Consider the following 18,732-nt stretch of genomic DNA (forward strand, 5'->3'; position numbering starts at 1 on the left):
CCTGTGGCTGGGTAACAAATTATCCCAAAACCTAGCAGCTTAACACAACAAATATTTACACCCAGCTTCGTTGGGTGGTGCAGGCTCAGGGTCTCTCAGGGAGGTCACAGGAAAGGAAGAGGTTAGGCAGGACTGCAGTCATCTGATGCTTGGCTGAGCCCGGAACATCAGCTGCCACGGTGACATACTCACAAGGCTGCTGCTGACTAGAGGGTCCTCCAGTCCTTATCACACAGGCCCGCTTCGTCATAACTTACAAGCTGGCCACCCACATCGTAAGGGATCCGAGAAAACAAGATGGTAGCCATGAGGTAGTTCATGAGCTAGGCTCAGAAATCAAGATCTATCATTTTCCAAGTAGCCTACTGCTTATGCAAGTCAACTCTCCCAAGCATGGTAAGGAAGCACATGAGGGTATGACCACTGGGAGGCGGGGATCACTGGAGATCAGTTGCCACCAGGGAAAGCCCCGAAGCCTGGGAGCGATTCCTGAACCTAGCCAACATCCTCTGCTCACTTGAGGTGTTCTCATTTACCCAAGACCCCAAGAACACTTCATGGCAGAAACTGCAGCTTAGGAGTGATGGAGGAAGAGGAAAAATAAAGCAGAAGACATGACAAGCAGGGTGAAGGTTCCCTGAAGGAGGACAACTGACCAGATCTGTAGGAAAACAACTGATTAAAGAGAGGACATTGGGAATCCTTGCCAGTGTAGAGCCAGAGCTAGTTTGCAATTCTGCCGGGAAGGCCCCTGGGAGCAGTTAATATTGAAATGAATAGGCAAGAAACTCCACAGTCTGCAGGTTTAGATAACAGATCAAAGACAGGTACTTCCTGCCCCAGGCAGGGGAACAGGAATTGACAAACTGAGGAAAAGAACCTGCTAGATGAACAAATTGTGTATTAGGAGACTTCTTCTTACTGTTGAAATGTAAACTCCTCAAGCCCCTCTCCCTGATGCCTACATGATCACCTGTCTTTAAAAAGTCTGATGCTGTTAATAAACTTCAGCTATTGACCGTCAGTCAGTAGGCCACATGTATTCTTATCGGCTCTGGGCACCTGGTCAATGGCTGCTGGATGGAGAACAGTTTTCGAGTCCAGGACCACATCTAGAGGAAGAAATGACCTTTAAGGTTAATGAGCCCTGGGTGCCCAAGGTCCCAGGACAAAGCACAGCCTAAGACAGTAGTGCTTACATCTGGTGAATGAGTAAACTCCTGTTACACCTGCCCAGAGACTGATGTCCAGTCAGCCCTGCCTGCTACAAGCCCTTAACTTCACTAGTCCAGACTGATCCTCGGAACTGGGATCTGGAAAGTCTACACTGCCGTGGAACTGTGATGGACTGATCTGAGTCTCCCTCCAGCCCCTAGTCTGAATCCTTACATCAAAGCCTGACTACCAGTATTCCAGACTGTGTTTGGAGACAAGGCCCGTAAAGAGGTGATTAAGATACCACGAGGCTGCTGGGTGGTGGCCCCTAATCTAATCTGCCCAAGGTCCTTGGCAGACGGGGACACACAGAAAATAGTCAGGAACACATGCACAGACAGACCCAATGAGGACACAGTGAGGAGACAGTCACCCACAGGTCACGGGAGCCATCTCAGTGGCAGAGGTCAGCCCTGTGCACACCTGCATCTTGCACTTACAGCATGTAGACCGTGAGGAAGACAATGTGTGTTGGTCCAACAGCCCAGGTCGCCTAGAGGATTTGTGGATGCTGACTCTGGCATGAACCAACTTGTAACCTCAAATACACACTGTAGGGTTAAGCCCCAGCCACGGAGACGTCCTTCCCAGGGCCAAGGAGGTGAGGTGAACTGGGCTTCCCGGGCCCAATGCCTTGGAGCGACAGCCATGAAGCGTGCAGCCCAAGATTCCACTTCTCTTCTTGGTTCCTCCAGCAAGCCTCGAGGTGGGGCTCAGGCTGCCCTCCTCCTGCCCCAAACGCAGTTAGCATCCCAGCAGCTGAGTTCCTTGGGGTCCCTCCTCTGTGGCACACAGCTCCTCCTAGCTGGAGAGTACATTCTGGATTCGCTCCCGGACTTCCTCTGGTCCCAAGGACATCATCATCTCAGCTACAGGGGGTCCTTGCTAAGAACAAAACCAGAAATAGTGCTGAATTGCCTCAGAATGTCCAGGAACTTAGGGCAGCATCAGCATGAGCCTGGGTCAGCCCAGCCTGCTGCTGTCACTCCTGGGGAGCAAAGTGTGCCCCACAGTGGCCTCTAATTCCTGTGGATGAGCACAGGTCCCTGTTCTGAGCCTCTCTGTGTCACCCACATGGTAATAGCAGGGACAGGTGCACTCTGAATGCTACTATACCCAAGGTATTCAGCACCCTGCGTGTTCACACTCACCGGCTGTCCACTGAGGGCCACACGCAGGAGCTTCATCACACTGCTGTACTTGGTGCCTTCCAGACCTTCTGGTAGCTTCCTCAGCTCTTCACTCAGCACCTCCTGGGTTAAGCTCGCACCAGATCTTTCCAGAAGCCTAGAAGAGAGGCACTCTCAAAGGGTCCTGCAGGGGGCCGATGGAACGCTGGTGGCAGAACTTGATTTTCAATCAGCTACCATCTAAACAGCAAAACCACTCATTGGTTCAAAGCTTGTGTGGGTGAGATCTACAAACTACCCCCCACTCCCATGCTGGGAAAGGTAAGACAACCATGGGACTAAATTCAGAGGTCATCCAAACAAGTGAGCATAAGACAGGGAACTCAGAGGGCACTGTGTGAACAGGGCTGACTAATTACTACCTCTGCATCATGTAAGCCCTATGCCTCAATCTTCTCATCCGTAAAGTGGAGATGATAATAGTTATCTCTACAGCTCATGGCTGTTTTGGAGAGTAAAAACTTGTAAAGCATTAAGTACAGAGCCTGAACACAGGCAAAACAGGCAGAATGATTAGATTTTGCTTCTTGATATCAAGTTTGAAAAATTAGCCAAGATTTGTGACATTGAAGAGCTGAAAGGCTTTGCAAAAGTCTCTGAAAAGAAACGTAGGGGGTCTGGCGCCATGGCCTAGCGGATTTCATATGGGCGCTGGTTTTAATCCCAGCAGCTCCACTTCCCATCCAGATCACTGCCTGTGGCCTGGGAAAGCAGTCGAGGACAGCCCAAAGCCTTGGAACCCTGCACCTGTGTGGGAGACCCGGAAGAGGATCTGGGCTCCTGGCTTCAAACCGGTACAGCACCAGCCATTGCGGTCACTTGGGGAGTGAATCATTGGATGGAAGATCTTCCTCTCTGCCTCCCCTCTTCTCTGTATATCCACCTTTCCAATAAAAATAAATACATCTTTAAAGGGTTAGGCATGGGCTGTAAGGATGGGTAGTGCTAGGAAATGATGGGAAAGGCAGCTTCCAGTGGCTGCCTGCTGGCTTGTCTAGGGAAGGGGCAGCGAACAGCAGAAAGCAGGGCAGCAGGAAACTCGGCTTCAGGCCAGCACCGGCCAGCTCACTGCAAGCCTTACTGCCCACTGACGCCAGCAGGTTAGGCTCTGACACGCTTGGCAGTCAGCTGAGATCTACTAACAGTTCGTCTGCGTCTCAAGGGAAGCTCACCCTTCAGTTAAGAGACGGCCTTGTCAAACCTGGTTCTGAGGCTGAGTTGGTGAGGATGGTGGGGCAGGGGATGCTCCCCCTACAAGGTAGTAGTACTAGCAGGTGGGGTTCTGAGAGGAAGGAGGGATTAGTACCCTGACAAGAGATGCAGGGAGACCCGGCATCCTTTCTGCCAGAAAATAGAGCAAACAGACAAAAGTGTGAAGGATGCTGAAAGAGCCCCAGCCAGGCACCAGGAAACTGCCACCTTCCGCTGCGCACCTGCTGGGTAAGCCACCCACCACAGGGGCTTCCTTGCAGCAGCCCTATCAGATTAAGACAACCAGGAACTGGGGCATGAAACTCTTGCTACTTATTAGACACTGAAAATAGAAAATGTACCATGAGAATAAAAACAGGCTCAGCTCCAGCTGAGTGAAGCACTGGACGCAGCCAGGCACAAGGCTGCCATGAGAATGGCACCATTCTGCAGCGACCTGCCACCCCACGTGGCTCTACGCCCGCACTGTGGCCAGCAGCACACTTCAAAGAGACCTTTACGGAGTGTCCATGTGCTCTCCTCCTCTCTCCTCTGGCTGCACTGTTGACAGAGCCTGAATCCCAGTGGCCCACAGACAAGGGCGAAGCCTGGGGCTGCAGCCCCATTGAGAGAAGTCCGGGTTGCACGGCTGATTTGCTCCTGCCACATGTGTGCATACTCTTTCTCACCCTCTGCAGGAGAATCCTGCCCTCCCTCTGTCTCCTCCAGAGCATTTCTGCACAGAGTGGCCGGCAAGGTGGAGGGGGACAGGAAAAGCTAAGACAAGAGCCAGAAAGGAGATCTTGGACAGAGGGGCCTTGCCTGAAGCTGGCCTCAGTAAAATCAACAGCAACTGGTCACCTCTTGGCCAAGTTCAGCTGCATTTTCTGGCCTTATCACTGAGCTAAGCTAAAAGGAGGAATCAGTACCACCTCACCTTACAAATGAGGAAACGGAAGCTCCAAGATGTGTGGCAACCGGACCAAAGTGAAGCCCCTGAGCTTACTGGCTAAGTGGTGACCTGGGATGCAATGAAGGTTGGTCAGAGCCATTGAACATACCACCAGTTCCCCAGGCCTCTGGCTAAGCCCTCTCTCCAAAGACAGCCAGGAGCCATCATGTCTTCCATAACCCCGGGGTTCCACTGGGGACCCAAAAACCAGATCCTAGGAGACTAGGAGAGGAACAGGGGAAAGAAGGCAGGTATGGACCCCTGAACTCAACGTGCAGTACTTACCCCAAAACCCGCTTGGCGATCGTGTCTACTTTCTCTGAGATAGCCCCTAGTTGTGCTCGGTCCACGGCAGGACGAGTCCACAGGTAGGCGTAGGAGGGGGAGACTAAGTCCTGCAGGCGGCAGATGTGACCCTGGGGAAAGGAGGTGGCTGCTGAGTACACTGGGGCCAGAGGGGAGGAGTAGGGGTGCCTGCCCACCTTCTCCCTCTGACCCCCAGAGCACCCACACCCACACCTGTCTCAGCAGCATAATCCTGTCCAAGTAGGCCGGCTCAAGCACGCGTCTGTCCTGCAGCTGGCTGCCAAACGCTGCCTCCACCAGAGCCTGCAGCTTCCCCACTAGCTGTCGCCGCTGACTCTCACTGCTCACCAGGCGCTGCAGGTGCACCCTGTGCAAGAAGATGGGAATGTCCCGCGGCTGGCACCCCCAGACCACCCCAAGCCACTCTGCAGGGAAGCGGCAGTGGGTGGAGGGACTGAAGAACAGCACATCATGTGAGCCCTCCCTCTCATGGGCACAGTACCGGCCGTTGCGCTCACTTGGGGAGTGAATCATTGGACGGAAGATCTTCCTCTCTGTCTCGCCTCCTTTCTGTATATCTGACTTTACAACAAAAATAAATAAATCTTTAAAAAAAAAAAAAACTTGGGTTTCTTTGTCCATTCAAATCCTCTCCTTCCCAGAGTTCTACCTAGTCCTCCTCAGGAAGAAGTAAGGCCTATGAGTGGAACCTTCACATTAGACGCTGTCCCCTGGCCACCAGGAGAGGAACCAGAGAGGGAACAGGTGCAGGCTGTGGGTCACTCTCAGAGGCTAGGCTCCTTTTCCCCGACACAGAAGTCAGGCAGATGGTAAGGTGTGTTGGGCATCCACAAGCTGTGGAACACAACAGTCCCAAGTGGGAAGCCTGCCCTGCCAGGCGCTGGCAGCAAGCCCCACAGTTCCTGGGAGGCAGAGAATCCCTGTCATAACATCAGGCCCACAAGAGCACCTCCCTCACAGGGTGACTGTGAAGAGGATGAGGGACCAGCCACACAGCCCCGGTAGCAAGGCCTGCATGAGCGCAACATCCCACAGCTACAGATGGGCTCTGGACTGACTGGACGTGGACAGATGACACTCTGGAAGCTACCTGGAACTCAAATTGGCCAAAAGATGTAAAAGCAACAATTGCTTATTTTAAAAAGGCATTTTAAAAATGTGTGAAAGTGGTGCTGAGACTTTTCTAGAACCTCCTTAGTATTAAGATGGGATAGCAGGAGGGAGAAAACCCAAAGACCTCATGGCTATGCTTTCAAGTCAGGTCTAGTGGCATAGTAAGTGCTATATAAATGGTGGGTATCACTCCTATTTCCACACTACCAGTACAACCACAACCATGACAACCACTATTACTAAAATGAATGTGAAACTGGCTGGGTGACAGTATTGGAAGATAACAGCTCTGCCTGCATTAAACCTGGGGCATCAAGGCCAGTGTGTGCTGTGGTATAATGCACCTGCATTCCATATCAGTGTTAGTTCAAATTCTGGCTCCTCCACTTCCAATCCAGCTCTCTGCTAAAATGCCTGGGAAAGCTAAAGATGGCCCAAGTGCTTGAGCTCTGCACCCCTGTAGGAGACCCATAAAAGCTTCTGGCTCCATCTTTGGACCAGGCCAGCTCTCATTATTGGAACCATTTGAATGAACCAGCAGATGGAAGATCATTCTGACTCTTCTCCTCTCTCTGTAACTTTGCCTTTCAAATAATAATTCTTAGCAGGGGCGGGCTGGTGCGCTGGTCTAGCGTGCTAACTTTTGGTGATGCTGGCAGGCCATTCGGGTGTCGGTTTAAGTCCCAGCTGCTCCACTTCTGATCCAGCTTCTTGCTGAAAGTCTGGAAAGGAACCAGAGGATGGTCCAAAGCCTTGAACCTCTGCACCCACATGAGAGACCCAGAAGAAAACTCCTGACTCTTGGTTCCAGATAGGCCCAAGTTTGGTCATTGCAGCCATCTGGGGAGTGAATCAGCAGATGGAAGATCTCTCTCTGTTTCTTTCCCCCTCTCCATATCTCAGACTTTAAAAATTAATCCTTCAAAAATCTCTTAAAAACCCTTCACACAAAACAAAACAGACATGCAGGATAGGGCCCAGCATGGTAGCCTAGTGGCTAAAGTTCTTGCCTTGAACACGCCAGGATCCCAGACAGGCGGCTGCTTCCTGTTCCGGCGATCCTGCTTTTCATCCAGCTCCATGCTTGTATCCTGGGAAAGCAGTTGAGGACGGCGCAAAGCCACAGTAGGAAGCTGGATGGAAAGCGGGGTTGCCAGGATCCTCTCCTGCATATGGCCACTGCACCCATTCTGAACACCCCACGCAAAAAGACGCCCACCAGTTACTGAACACACTTGAGTCTGCTAATTTATCTTCCCCAATCTTGACGTCCTTTTCTGTAAAAAAAAACCTCAGAATTATACAGCTGACCTCATGGGTCTGAAAGGCCAATGAATGGATACCCCAAAACATGCAGTCAGGGTGGGCACTGTGGTACAGTAGGTTAAATCACCACCTGTGGTGCCAGCCAGCTCCCCTGTCAGAGTGCTGGTTTGAGTCCTGACTGCTCTGCTTCCAATCCAGTAGCACAAGATGGCTGAAGAACGTGGACTCCTACCATCCATGTGGGAGACCCACTTGGCCCAGTCCTAGCTGTTGTGGACATCAGGCGAGTGAATCCGGGGATAGAGCACCCCTCTGCCGCACCACCGCCATCACTCTGCCTTCCAAAGAAACATATCCTTTACAAGAGCCACTAGGTCTCTTTACTACTAATGCCCAAGACAGGGTAATCGTGATCTGAATTGTCATTACAGTTGAAGGTTTCAAAGGGAAGAACCACCTGGCATGACCGAGTACCTGACACACAAACGAAATGCCGCGAGGTAATGCTCTTTCTGAGTGCTGCCTGGAGTGTGGGGTGGACAACTAAATAAAGATGCCCTTCTCCACTGTCCACACTCAGGCTGCTGACAAAACCTATGCACCAATGAGGAAACCAATCACTGCCATTTACTAAGCTCTTTGTTTTATTGGTTTGTTCATTTATTTATTTTTGCTTGTTTTTAGCATTATTTGAAAGTCAGAGAGAGAGAGAGAGAGAGAGGAAAAGGCAGATCTTCCACTCTATGGTTAACTTCTCCTCAAATGGTCACAACGTCCAGGGCTGGCGCAGGCTGAAGCCAGGAGCCAGGAACTCCACCCTGGACTCCCACATGGGTGGCAGGAACCCACGTACTTGAATCATCACCCAGGGCGTGCGGGGTGTGTTTGAAGGAAGCTGGTCTGGAAGTGCGATGTAGCTGGGACTTGAACTAACACTCCAACATGGGATGTGAGCAACCCAAGCGGCAGCTCAACCCGCTGTGCCATAATACCCACTCCTATTATCACCTTCTGTGTGCCAGGGGCTATGCAAGCCACTATGGCGCAATATTTAATTATTACAACAATCGCACAAGACAGGCAACATTATCTCCATTACCTGTTTTTTTTTTTTTTTTTTTTTTTTTAATATTTGCTTACCCATTTGAGGGAGAAGATACTCTCCCACATATTGGCTCCCTCCTCATATATCCATTACACCCAGGTAAGGGGAAGCTCAGGAACTCTGTTCAGGTCTCCCACGTGGGTGCAAAACTGCATGCCTGCCCAGACCCATTTCAGAGAAGGGAAAACAGAGACTTTCACGAGTTAGGTGACTGACTTGTTGTCACTCAGCATTAGACAAAGTCAAAGCCAGGTGCACATGACTCCACAGCCTCCTTATGCTCTGCCCAAAGACCTCATCCTAACGAAGGAGCTCTTTTCCTCCCGGGGACCTCCATGCTCCTCACTCACCTGTTGAATTCTGGGAGCTTCTCCAGGTCCAGCAGGGCCGAGTGGCAGCTGACCCGGCTTAGGTCAAACTGTGCTATCAGCTCCGGCAGGGTCCTGCCCATCTGGTTCTCTGCAAGTGAAAGCAGCCCAGCCTTTCAGCTTTCTGCCTTCCCTGGACACAGGCAAGCTCTGGGCACCCTGCCCCATTCCAACCGAACTACTGCACTTGCTACTGTCTACACCCAGGGCCCAGATGAACTTTCATTCTCAGAAGAGGTTCTGTTGCTGAGTAGGGGGGAAAAGTCTGGAAACAATTAAGTCAAGCCAGGTCCCATCAGAAAACGGAGGAGCTGTTGGGGGTGGGGTGAGGGTGCCCATTGCTGAGCGTAACCCAGGTGCTGATTCTACGAGCTTTGGGTAGTACTCGGGTGAGTATGTGTTAGTCCCAATGCTCAGCCCTGCTCAGGATCCAGCACGGGGCAAGCTGCTTCCCACGGCTGGCAGCTCCGGCCAATGCCGATGGCAGGCATGATGGTCAGGCAAGGTCTCCAGGGCTCTGTCCCCCACTGGCTGAGTGCTTCCGGCAAGTCACTCAACCCCCTCAAAACTCACAATTGTTTTGTGGTGGCGATAACAAGCGCCTATCGCGGAGGCAGCTTACAGGTTCCACGCAATGAGAGCAGCCTACGTCCTGATCTGAGAGACCCCTGCCACAGGAGGCGCTCCCAGCTGGTGTTTCTTTGAGTCTGGGCTCTCTCATCTTAGCCCAAAGACAACACTTGGCTGGGAATAAACTAGACGCCAACGTTGACAATCTTGGGGTGTACGAGTGACAGGCTCCACAGTGGCAGCTGCAGCTGGGGACTCCCGCCACGCAGGGGCTCAGAGAACCCTAACGGAAGCCAGCGAAGCGGTTGCTTTTCCTCACTATACAGACAATGCAGTAGAGTCTCCAAGGCTTTCTGCCCTGGCTATGTTCACTTTGGAGCCTTAGCACCTGCACCAGGCTCCACCGGCACATGCTGAATAAAGAAACTTGCCCAAGACTGTGCAGCTAGACTGGAATTACCGATCTGGGCTCCCTAAACCAAAGCCCCAGCTATTGATGCTACACTTCCTGCACGAGCAACCACCCAGGCAGGGGCATTACCTGCGAACCCCGAGCCACAGTTGGTGATGATGTCAAGTAGGGCCTCGGGCAGGAAGCCGACAGCCGCAAAGTGTTCCAGGAAGATGTCCCCTTGTCTCTTGGACAGCTTGCTGCCATCCCTGTTGAGCAGCAGGGGCAGATGGGCAAAGCGAGGAGGCTGCCAGCCCAGGGCCCGGTAGAGCAGCAGGTGCTTGGAGGTGGACACGAGCCACTCGGAGCCCCGCAGCACATGGCTGATGCCCATGTGGTGGTCATCCACCACACAGGCCAAGTGGTATGTGGGGAAGCCGTCACTCTTCAGGATGACCGGGTCTCCCTCCACGCTGGCCACTTCATGCCGAGTCCAGCCATACACCAGGTCCTCGAAGGCAGGCACCTCCTCTTCCAGGCGAAAGCGGATGGCAGGAGTGGGGTCCTTGGTCAGCTTCTGGGCCACCTGGCTCTGGCTCAAGTCCCGGCAGCGATTGTCGTACCTGCCAGGAAGCAGATCAGCTAGTGTGCAGCTAAGGACATTGAGCGCCACCCTCATCTCACAGCTACACACAGGCAATCGCTCATCTCCACGTGCGGTTTCCTGAGGCTGTAGTATGGAGAATAAGGCTGTGTGTGAAAATCTTAGCAAAGTAACACACAGCATGGCATGAACAGGTGCCTGTCTACCTATCAGCCCAGCCCTACCTCCTTACTAGTGGGAAAGTGATGAAAGGCTTGGCCAGAGGGGTTGATCCATGGTACAGCATAATCCACTTGCCCTGGGCCAATGGCCAGTCCAGATTAGACTTCTGCCCAGGCACCAATCCAGCTAGTGGTGACCAAGGGTCAAAGTACAGGGAAAGGCCCAGCATGGTGGCCTAGCGGCTAGAGTCCTCACCTTGAATGTGCAGGGATCCCATATGGGCGCCAGTTCTAATTCTGGTGGCCCCACTTCCCATCCAGATCCCTGCTTGTGGCCTGGGAAAGCCGTAGAGGACAGCCTACAGCCTTGGGACCCTGCACCCGTGTGGGAGACCCAGAAGAGGCTCCTGGCTCCTGGCTTTGCATCAGCTCAGCTCCGGCCATTTCGGTCACTTGGGGAGTGAATCATTGAATGGATAATCTTCCTCTGTCTCTCCTCCTCTCTGTTTATCTGACTTTGCACTAAAAAATAAATAAATCTTAAAAACACACACACATACACAAAGTGCAGGGAAAGGATTTTCCTCTTCAAACACAGGCAAGAGAGGGCTCCAGGAGGCAAATCCCCGGAAGTTTTTAATTTCTCCTGTGTGTCCTCCTCTGATACTGACACATGTGTGATGGTGCAGGGAGGGAAAGCGGCATGCTGGGCCATGCCACAGCGACTTGTGGCTCAGGGAGAAGAAGCAAGAGTGCCAGGACAGGCTGAGAAGAGCCCTGCTGGTCTCCTCCTGGAATCACCCACCTCCAGGAGCCACGGAATGGAAAGAGGGACATCTGTGTGGCTTAGCTCCTGGCTGCTCCAATGTGGTCTGTGCACACCCAGCGTTGGCCCTTGCAGGGGCCGCTACCAACACAGAGGACCAGGCTCCACCCTGCAACCTGCAAGTTAGCTCCAGGCCCAGGGGATTGGTCTGCATGTTAGAAAATGAGTTCTGGCTTGTTATTTTTCACGGAGTATTCAATTACACGTACTGAGGCAGATGCAGATGGAAAGCTTGCAAGGTTAGTCCCCTTGTCACAGCCAAGTGCCCAAAGTGTTTGTAAAAAATGACCACACCATGGACAGAGAGATCATTTCTAATAATAATCAAAGCAACACAGGAGTGCAGGTCATGCAAGCACCTGTTCAAACGGCTGCTTGGTTAGGAACTGAAATGTCAGGACACCATAGCAGTGTGGGAGGTCGCAGAGTAACAAACTGACCCTGCACTCCACACTCAGAAAGGTACCCAGGAACGCACTGGCAGCAGTGCTTGCCACAGTCTGCTTTTATATAACCCAGGAAAATGACATAAAAGTTCGTGACTAAGAGACTGGTGTTGAGTTACAGCTGGTTAAGCTGCCACCTATAAGGCTGGCATGGCCTACTGGCTCCAATTCCAGTTCCAGTTGCTCTGCTTCTGATACAGCTCCCTGTAATACACCTGGAAAAGCAACAGAGGTCAGCCCCCCCACATATTGGCAGCCCTGAACCCATGTGTGAGACTTGGATGGAGTTAAGAAAGTTCCTGGCTGTTCCGGCCACTGAGGAGTGAACAGGCAGATGTGAAGATCTCTTTGTTTTTGTCACTCTGCCTTTCAAATCAATGAAATAAATCTTGTACAAAAACCTTGCACTAGACTAACTGAAGAACAGTAGAAGGAAACACAGTGGAATCCTACGCAAGCATGTGAAAAATGACGTATTGCCAGTAATGGATACATGGGGTGGCAGGTGGGAGAGGAAACTGTGCCACACACCATGTGTGGAAGAGAAATCACTCACTTCTCAGCACACACACTGGGAGCCTCAGGAAGAGACACAAGACAATTCTACCACCACACGCGCCTAGAGCAAGCCAAGCGGCCACAGAGATCCTGCAGTGCAGAGCAATACAGTATCAGTGACCTCAGCGACTTTCTGTGGTCCTGCCTGGGACACACAGGCAGGCCTGGGACACAGCCCTCTGACTTCCACCTCCTGACGACTCTGTTCCCTCTGACTGCAAGCTGGACCTAGCGACTGCCTTGTAAACAACACAACATGGTTAGCACCCAGGTATACTAGGTTAAGGCTCTATCTGTAGTTCTGCCATCCACATGGGTGTAGATTTAAGTCCTGGCTGCTACACTTCGAATTCAGTTCCCTGCTTACGGCCTGGGAAAGCAGCAGAGGATGACTCAAGTCCTTGGGCCCCTGCACCCGAGTGGGAGACCCAGAAGACGCTGCAGGCTCTTGGTTTCAAATCAGTCCAGCTCTGCTGTTGTAGCCATCTGTGGATGAACCAGAGGATGGAAGATCTCTCTCTTTAAGTCTTCCTTTCAAATAAAAATAAACAATCTTTTTTAAAAAATGAAAATAGAAGGAGCCACTATCTGGTGCTGAGGCAGCTTCTCTCTCCCCAGCCCACCGTGAGGCCTGAGGGCAGTCAGGAGCCATGCTGTAAGCCGCCTATGAGAGGCTCAGGGACTAGGAACACCTCTCTCGAGGCCAGCAGGGACAGGCCCTGAGACCACCCACAGATGGAAGCAGATCCTGGCCTTGAGATAACTACACGCCTGGCCAAGAACTTGAGGACCGCTTTGAGAGGGAGCCTGAGAGGAAAGATCCTGCAAGGTCAGCAGAATGACCCAGGGAATCGGGTGGCAGCAAGCGCATGAGGTGACATGGTGACTTATGTGTGACACAGCAGCTCTGGGTGACCCAGATGGCCAGGGTGCTCACCGGGGTGTCTGGTGGTTCCGCAAGGCCTCCTTCTTCAGCAGCTCCAGGCGCTGGGGCGAGCAGAAGCAGCGGTAGGCAGCTCCAGTCTCCAGAAGCGCCTCGGTGGCCTGGGCGTACAGTGTTAGGCGCTGAGACTGCTGGTACGGCCCAGCAGGACCGCCCCGGCAGGGGCTCTCGTCAGGGGGGATGCCTATAGCACACACGGAGAAGCAGCACAAAGCAACTGCTAAGCATGCATTCCCAGGCACTCGACTGCTGTTCATTTAAACCTGACTCCTGCACTACAAGGCCAGAGCCGTTTCTGAGGTTCACAATTAAGCACAGGGAGGGCGAGCACTCGGGGAGAGTGAGAACAGGTACACACAGGTCTCCCTGGCAGACCTCTCTGGTCAGCCTCTCCCTGGGTCAGACAGGAGTAGCTGCCTTCCTCCTAAGTCATCTTCAAGCCATGGGGGAGCTTGGCTTCTTGCCTGGAACATGCCAAGTACTCAGCACATTTTGGCTGGGGTTAATAACACATTCAACTTCCTGTCACAGAGAAAAGGGTTGGAGCAATAGACACTTCCTGACCTATCCTGAAACAAGTGTCTTTGACCTTATTGACCTGCTGGGGTGGCCCAGGGCTTCACAGCCTCTCCCCTAGGAGACCTGAAAACTGACGCGCACATGAGAACAGGCACACCAAGGTGTACGGCAGCCTTACTCCTCACAGCCCCAAAGCGAGACGACCCGAAGGCCATCCACTGGTGTATGGCTAAACAAAATGTGGTATGCCCACATAACAGTTTCTTTCTGTTTCTCTATATAAATCAACTGTTTCAATGCAGATAAATAAGTATTTTTTAAAAAGAAAGAAAACGAACCCATCACTTAAAAAAAAATCTGACTCCAGACTGAATATTCTTCAACAAAACAACACAAAAAATGAAACACAAGAAAAGTCTTGATCTTTGGCCTATCTTTGAACTCCAAAGACTAAACAGGCTGGACACATTTCCACACGGGAAGGGAGCTTAGCGGTGAGCCAGTTTTTCTACCACCTTCTTCACTGCCTGGGCACTGCAGGGCACAGACCAGAGGCTCTGAGATCAGGGCAGGAATCTTTTAGGACGGCACCTTCCATCCAAGCCTTAAAGTCTTTAATTCTTCCCAGAAATCCTCATCCTCCACCCTGTGTCCCCTGGCAAGACATCCAGCCTCCTGCACCAGCACCTTGCCCCTTCCATAGCGAAGGTGCCTTTCCCCTGCTGGGCTCACCTGCCCACTCGAGCATGGCCTCGATGTTGGCGGCCGCCCCAGGCACGAGGCGGGTCTGATCGGTGTCCTCCAGCCTCAGGATGAAACGGCCCTGGTGCTTCTTGGCGAAGATGTAGTTGTACAGCGCTGTGCGGAGGCCGCCCAGGTGCAGGAAGCCTGGAGGAGACAAGAACTCAGCCCAGCCGGGAAGTCGGCGCTCACAGGGCCTCTACCAGTGACAAAAACGTCACAGCCACTTTGAAATCACGAGACGGCCAACACCCACACAGCCAAACTGGCACAGAATGAAAGCTGGGATTTGGTTCCTCAAGCCCCCTGGACTTCAGACAGAGCTTGTCTAAAAGAGCTCCAATTCTTGCCACCTGCCCCCTCACTCTACTCTGACATCTATCTCAAGGCCAAGTTTTCAACCCAAGGCAGAGAAGCCGAACACCTGCCAGGCATTTAACTCGGGCAAAAATCAATCTTCTCTGGGGAGACAAAACTACCAGCTTAAAATGCTGTAAAATCACGCTTTGCATGTACACTGTATGGCCTGCAATGACTAGCTTCATTACACATTTAGAATTCTTGTCTTCTTGATCTTTGCAACCTTGAGGGCTGGCTTCCAACACGAACGCAAAGTGACAGGTGTATTTAAGCCTGGAGCTTAGAGACACAATCTAGATGTCTCTCCACCCAAGTTGAAACTCATTAGATGTTTGCTCTTCCATCATTCCTGAATGAAGAGGAAAACAACACGGTTTTCCCAAAGGCAGGATTCCCCATCCCCTTACTCTACCTTCCTTTACCCAATTCCCGGAGGCCAGGCTCTACAGATTTGTTCTTTTGCCTTTGCACACGCAGGAGGCAGCCCGGGATGGAGTGAACTCTTGGGGCCAGTACATCCTGCCACAACCCTGACGACACACGTGACCTTCAGTTAGCTACAAGCAAGGCCGCCACAAACCTCAGTAGACTTTCAAGAAAGATTAAGTGGTGACTAAATGGACTTCTTAAGTGTGTCACATCTTGTTCAGTAGTTGCTCAGCTGTGTCAGCCCAAACCCACTGGCGCTGTCAAACTGAAGTTCAGAAAAAATGGAGTAATAGGCTTAAGACAAGTGGCAGAGACAGACATCGACATCCAAACAGTCCCAGGCCTCAGCATACTCTGGAAGGACGCCTCCAAGCAACCTGCACAACCTGGGGCCAGTTCACAGCCAAATACAGAACCCTGAGCATAAACACAGAAATTCACAGCATGCTGATGGGATAATTTGTTGAGTTCCAAGAAAGAAATGGCCGTGTATTGCTTACTTTGGAAATTTTCTTTGCATGGTGATTCAAGTACTGCCTATTGCATTTCTGATGCAGCTCCCCTGTCACCCTTGTGGGAGAACCAGATGACCTTCCAGAATCCAGGACCAGCCCTAACCCTTAGTGGCCATTTGGGGAAGTGGCCATTTGAATAGAAGTTCTCTCTTTGTGGCCAACTCCGTGGCTCAACAGGCTAACCCCCCACCTGCAGGTATGTCAGCATTTCCATTTGAGTGCTAGTTCAAGTTTTGGCTCCTCCACTTCCCATCCAGCTCCCTGCTTGTGGTCTGGGAAAGCAGTGGAGGAAAGCCCAAAGTCCTGGGATCCTGCACCCGCGTGGGAGACCTGGAAGAATCTCCTGGCTTTGGATTAGACTAGCTCTGGCCATTAGTACCGCTTGGGGAGAGAACCAGCGGATGGAAGATCTGTCTCTCTCTAAATCTACCTTTGTAATAAAAACAAGCAAGTCTTAGGGGAAAAAAAGAATAAGGTTTTTCTCTGTGTCTTTTCTCGGGCTTCCCCACACCTCCTCTGGCTGCCTAGCTGCCTGGCTGCCTGCAGCACCCATCACGGGCGCCGCCATTCTGCATGGCAGATTCCTCCGGAAGCTTCACGCAGCGGCCTCCTTCCTGTCCCTTGGTTCTCACTTCCCACCGCCTTCTGAGCACTGTCACCCGACTCTCCGTCTCGACGGGTGGACGCTTCGGGGCGTTCGTCGCGACGCTGCACTGGCCTGACAACCCCGGAAGGGACCTGCTCGCCAACGTCCAGGGGGGCGGGGACGCGAGGGTAGGCCTCATCCCACCAGCGTTACCTGTGGGACTAGGAGCAAACCGCACTCGCACCGCAGACCCGGCATCGGTGCTCAGGCTGCCCTCGCGTCGTCCCAAAGGGCGGCCCCAAGCCGGAAGCCGCAACAGCTTCTTCCAGAACGCCGCCATGTGGGGTCCAATGTGCGCCGCCATGTGTGTCTGTGCGCGCGCCCTGCGTCACGTCCGGGGGAGTTCCTCGCAGCCAATCCGCCTCCGCCACAGCAGCCCTCAGCCCCACCTCTTAAAGTCGCAGGCCTCCTCGCTTCCCATTCGCCACTAGGTAGTGGAGTACCCGATGCGATCGGGAAAGCTCAAGCGTGGCAGGGGCCGGGCCGGGCAAAGCGGAGGAGGCGGGTCTCCATAGAAACCTTCACCTGTTTCCGGCCAGGCTGGGCAAGCTTAGGGGCTGCTGCGGGGGCCAATCTGCGCCAGCTCGTCTTTTCCCGGCGGCCCGTGCGGGAGCGCTGGGGGTTGTACACAATCATCATGGCGGCGGCCGGGGCCCCGGATGGTGAGTGCTGCGGGCTTGGCGGGCGCCCTGCTCTGTGGGTAGCCCCTCTGGGAGTGGACGCGGCTGGGACTGCGAGGGGAGGAGTGAGGTGGTCACTGGGGACTGTGGTTTCGGTGGCGCCGTAGGGAGAGAGAGAGGGAGAGGGAGTCCCGTCCCGGGCCCAGCCCCTCGTGAGCGTCCACCCTCCTTTCCCCACCCCCCAACCCCTTGCAGGCATGGAGGAAGCTGGCATGGACACGGGGGCCGAGACCGTGGCCACCGACGAGTCCACGCTGCCCCTGAACTGCGTGGAGGCCGATGCCGTGGTGGGGACGGCGGCAGCTGCGGCTGAGGACTCCTGCGCCGCGCAAGGCAGCCTGCAGCCGGCCCCGGCCCAGCCCCCTGGGGACCCCGCGGCGCAGGCCTCGGTCAGCAACGGCGAGGACGCGGGCGGCGGCGCGGGCCAGGAGCTGGTGGACCTGAAGATCATCTGGAACAAGACCAAGCACGACGTGAAGTTCCCGCTGGACAGCACGGGCTCCGAGCTGAAGCAGAAGATCCACTCCATTACAGGTGAGAAGCGGGCAGCCAAGCCGGTGGGGCCGGCACGGTGCTGGGCACGCTGCTGCTGGCCTTCGGTCAACTCCCGGGGCGCACAGCGATCCCTCGACAGAGTACTTGAGTGGCTTGTAATTAGCCGCTGGGAGGGCGGGGACCGACACCCAAGAATCTTGGAACTCCCAAGTGGCCCGAGCTGACTTACAAATCCGGGTCTGACGTCGCGCCCAAAAATCTCAGCTGAGACATCTGTTAAACCTTACAGCTCCCAGGCCCTTTCCTTGGAGATTCTGAATCAGTGGATTTGGGAGGCAGCCAGGAGTTTATTTTTAGCAAATGTCTTAGGTAATTCACCAAAGGGAAGTTTAAGGGACGCCACTGTTGACTGTCACCGAGCCTTGACAGTGGCCTGTATTTCTTAATTTGATGTTGTGTAGAGAGCTTTGCTGTCTGAAACCTTCTGTTTGAAGCCTTCGTGTGTGTGCGCGTGCGCATGCGCATATGTGCAATCCCCAAAAGAGCAGACCCTCTATTCCTAACATCTGTGCTAGATTTGTTGTGGTGATGAACAACTCAGACACTTCTTGAACAGTTGCTGAATATCAAGGGCTGTCCCACGTGCCTTGTGTGTGTTCTGTTATTTTAATATTTGGAAGAGGTCCCTGTTAGAAAGTTCTAGAACATGAGGCTCCAGGTTTGTGATTTGCATACGTTTGAAGAACCCTGAGGGCTTGAGCCAGTACTCGGTCTGTTCCCCACCCGCTTCTCCCCATCTGCCTGCTTTTCCACCTGTTCCCAAGGTCTCCCACCTGCCATGCAGAAAGTCATGTATAAGGGACTTGTCCCCGAGGATAAGACGTTGAGAGAAATCAAAGTGACCAGTGGAGCCAAGATCATGGTGGTTGGCTCCACGATCAATGATGTCTTAGCGGTCAACACGCCCAAAGACGCTGCGCAGCAGGATGCGAAGGCAGACGAGAACAGGAAGGAGCCGCTGTGTAGACAGAAGGTGAGTCGGCTGGCTGCTGCTGGCCTGAGAACCTGAGAACCTTGCCTCAGGCCTCCTTTCCAGGCAGGGCTCATGATGGACGTTTAAG

The 18,732-nt window shown here is 53.1% G+C and overlaps 2 protein-coding genes across 5 annotated transcripts in view; one reads left to right on the forward strand and one right to left on the reverse strand.

Moving 5' to 3' along the window:
• EARS2 (glutamyl-tRNA synthetase 2, mitochondrial) overlaps positions 1-18,732 on the reverse strand; it is a 19,009-nt gene continuing 277 nt past the window's right edge. The window contains exons 1-9 of one of the 2 annotated variants that reach the window (XM_004586817.2): positions 16,590-16,848; positions 14,478-14,633; positions 13,221-13,410; positions 9,839-10,311; positions 8,710-8,818; positions 5,068-5,221; positions 4,834-4,964; positions 2,367-2,502; positions 1-2,100 (exon numbers count right to left, since the gene is read on the reverse strand). In XM_004586817.2, the coding sequence (XP_004586874.2) occupies positions 2,017-2,100; positions 2,367-2,502; positions 4,834-4,964; positions 5,068-5,221; positions 8,710-8,818; positions 9,839-10,311; positions 13,221-13,410; positions 14,478-14,633; positions 16,590-16,740 (1,584 nt within the window). In that variant the 5' untranslated portion in view covers positions 16,741-16,848 and the 3' untranslated portion in view covers positions 1-2,016. Of the gene's footprint in view, positions 2,101-2,366; positions 2,503-4,833; positions 4,965-5,067; positions 5,222-8,709; positions 8,819-9,838; positions 10,312-13,220; positions 13,411-14,477; positions 14,634-16,589; positions 16,849-18,732 lie in introns of those variants that run through there. The other variant, XM_058680243.1, reaches the window with a different exon arrangement.
• Positions 16,877-18,732, forward strand: part of UBFD1 (ubiquitin family domain containing 1) — a 13,502-nt gene continuing 11,646 nt past the window's right edge. For all 3 annotated transcript variants that reach the window (XM_058680245.1, XM_004586818.4, XM_058680244.1), the window contains exons 1-3: positions 16,877-17,098; positions 17,312-17,650; positions 18,436-18,644. In XM_058680245.1, the coding sequence (XP_058536228.1) occupies positions 17,074-17,098; positions 17,312-17,650; positions 18,436-18,644 (573 nt within the window). In that variant the 5' untranslated portion in view covers positions 16,877-17,073. The remainder of the gene's footprint in view (positions 17,099-17,311; positions 17,651-18,435; positions 18,645-18,732) is intronic.

Source organism: Ochotona princeps, chromosome 24 (genome assembly GCF_030435755.1).
Source record: "Ochotona princeps isolate mOchPri1 chromosome 24, mOchPri1.hap1, whole genome shotgun sequence".
NCBI lineage: Eukaryota > Metazoa > Chordata > Mammalia > Lagomorpha > Ochotonidae > Ochotona > Ochotona princeps.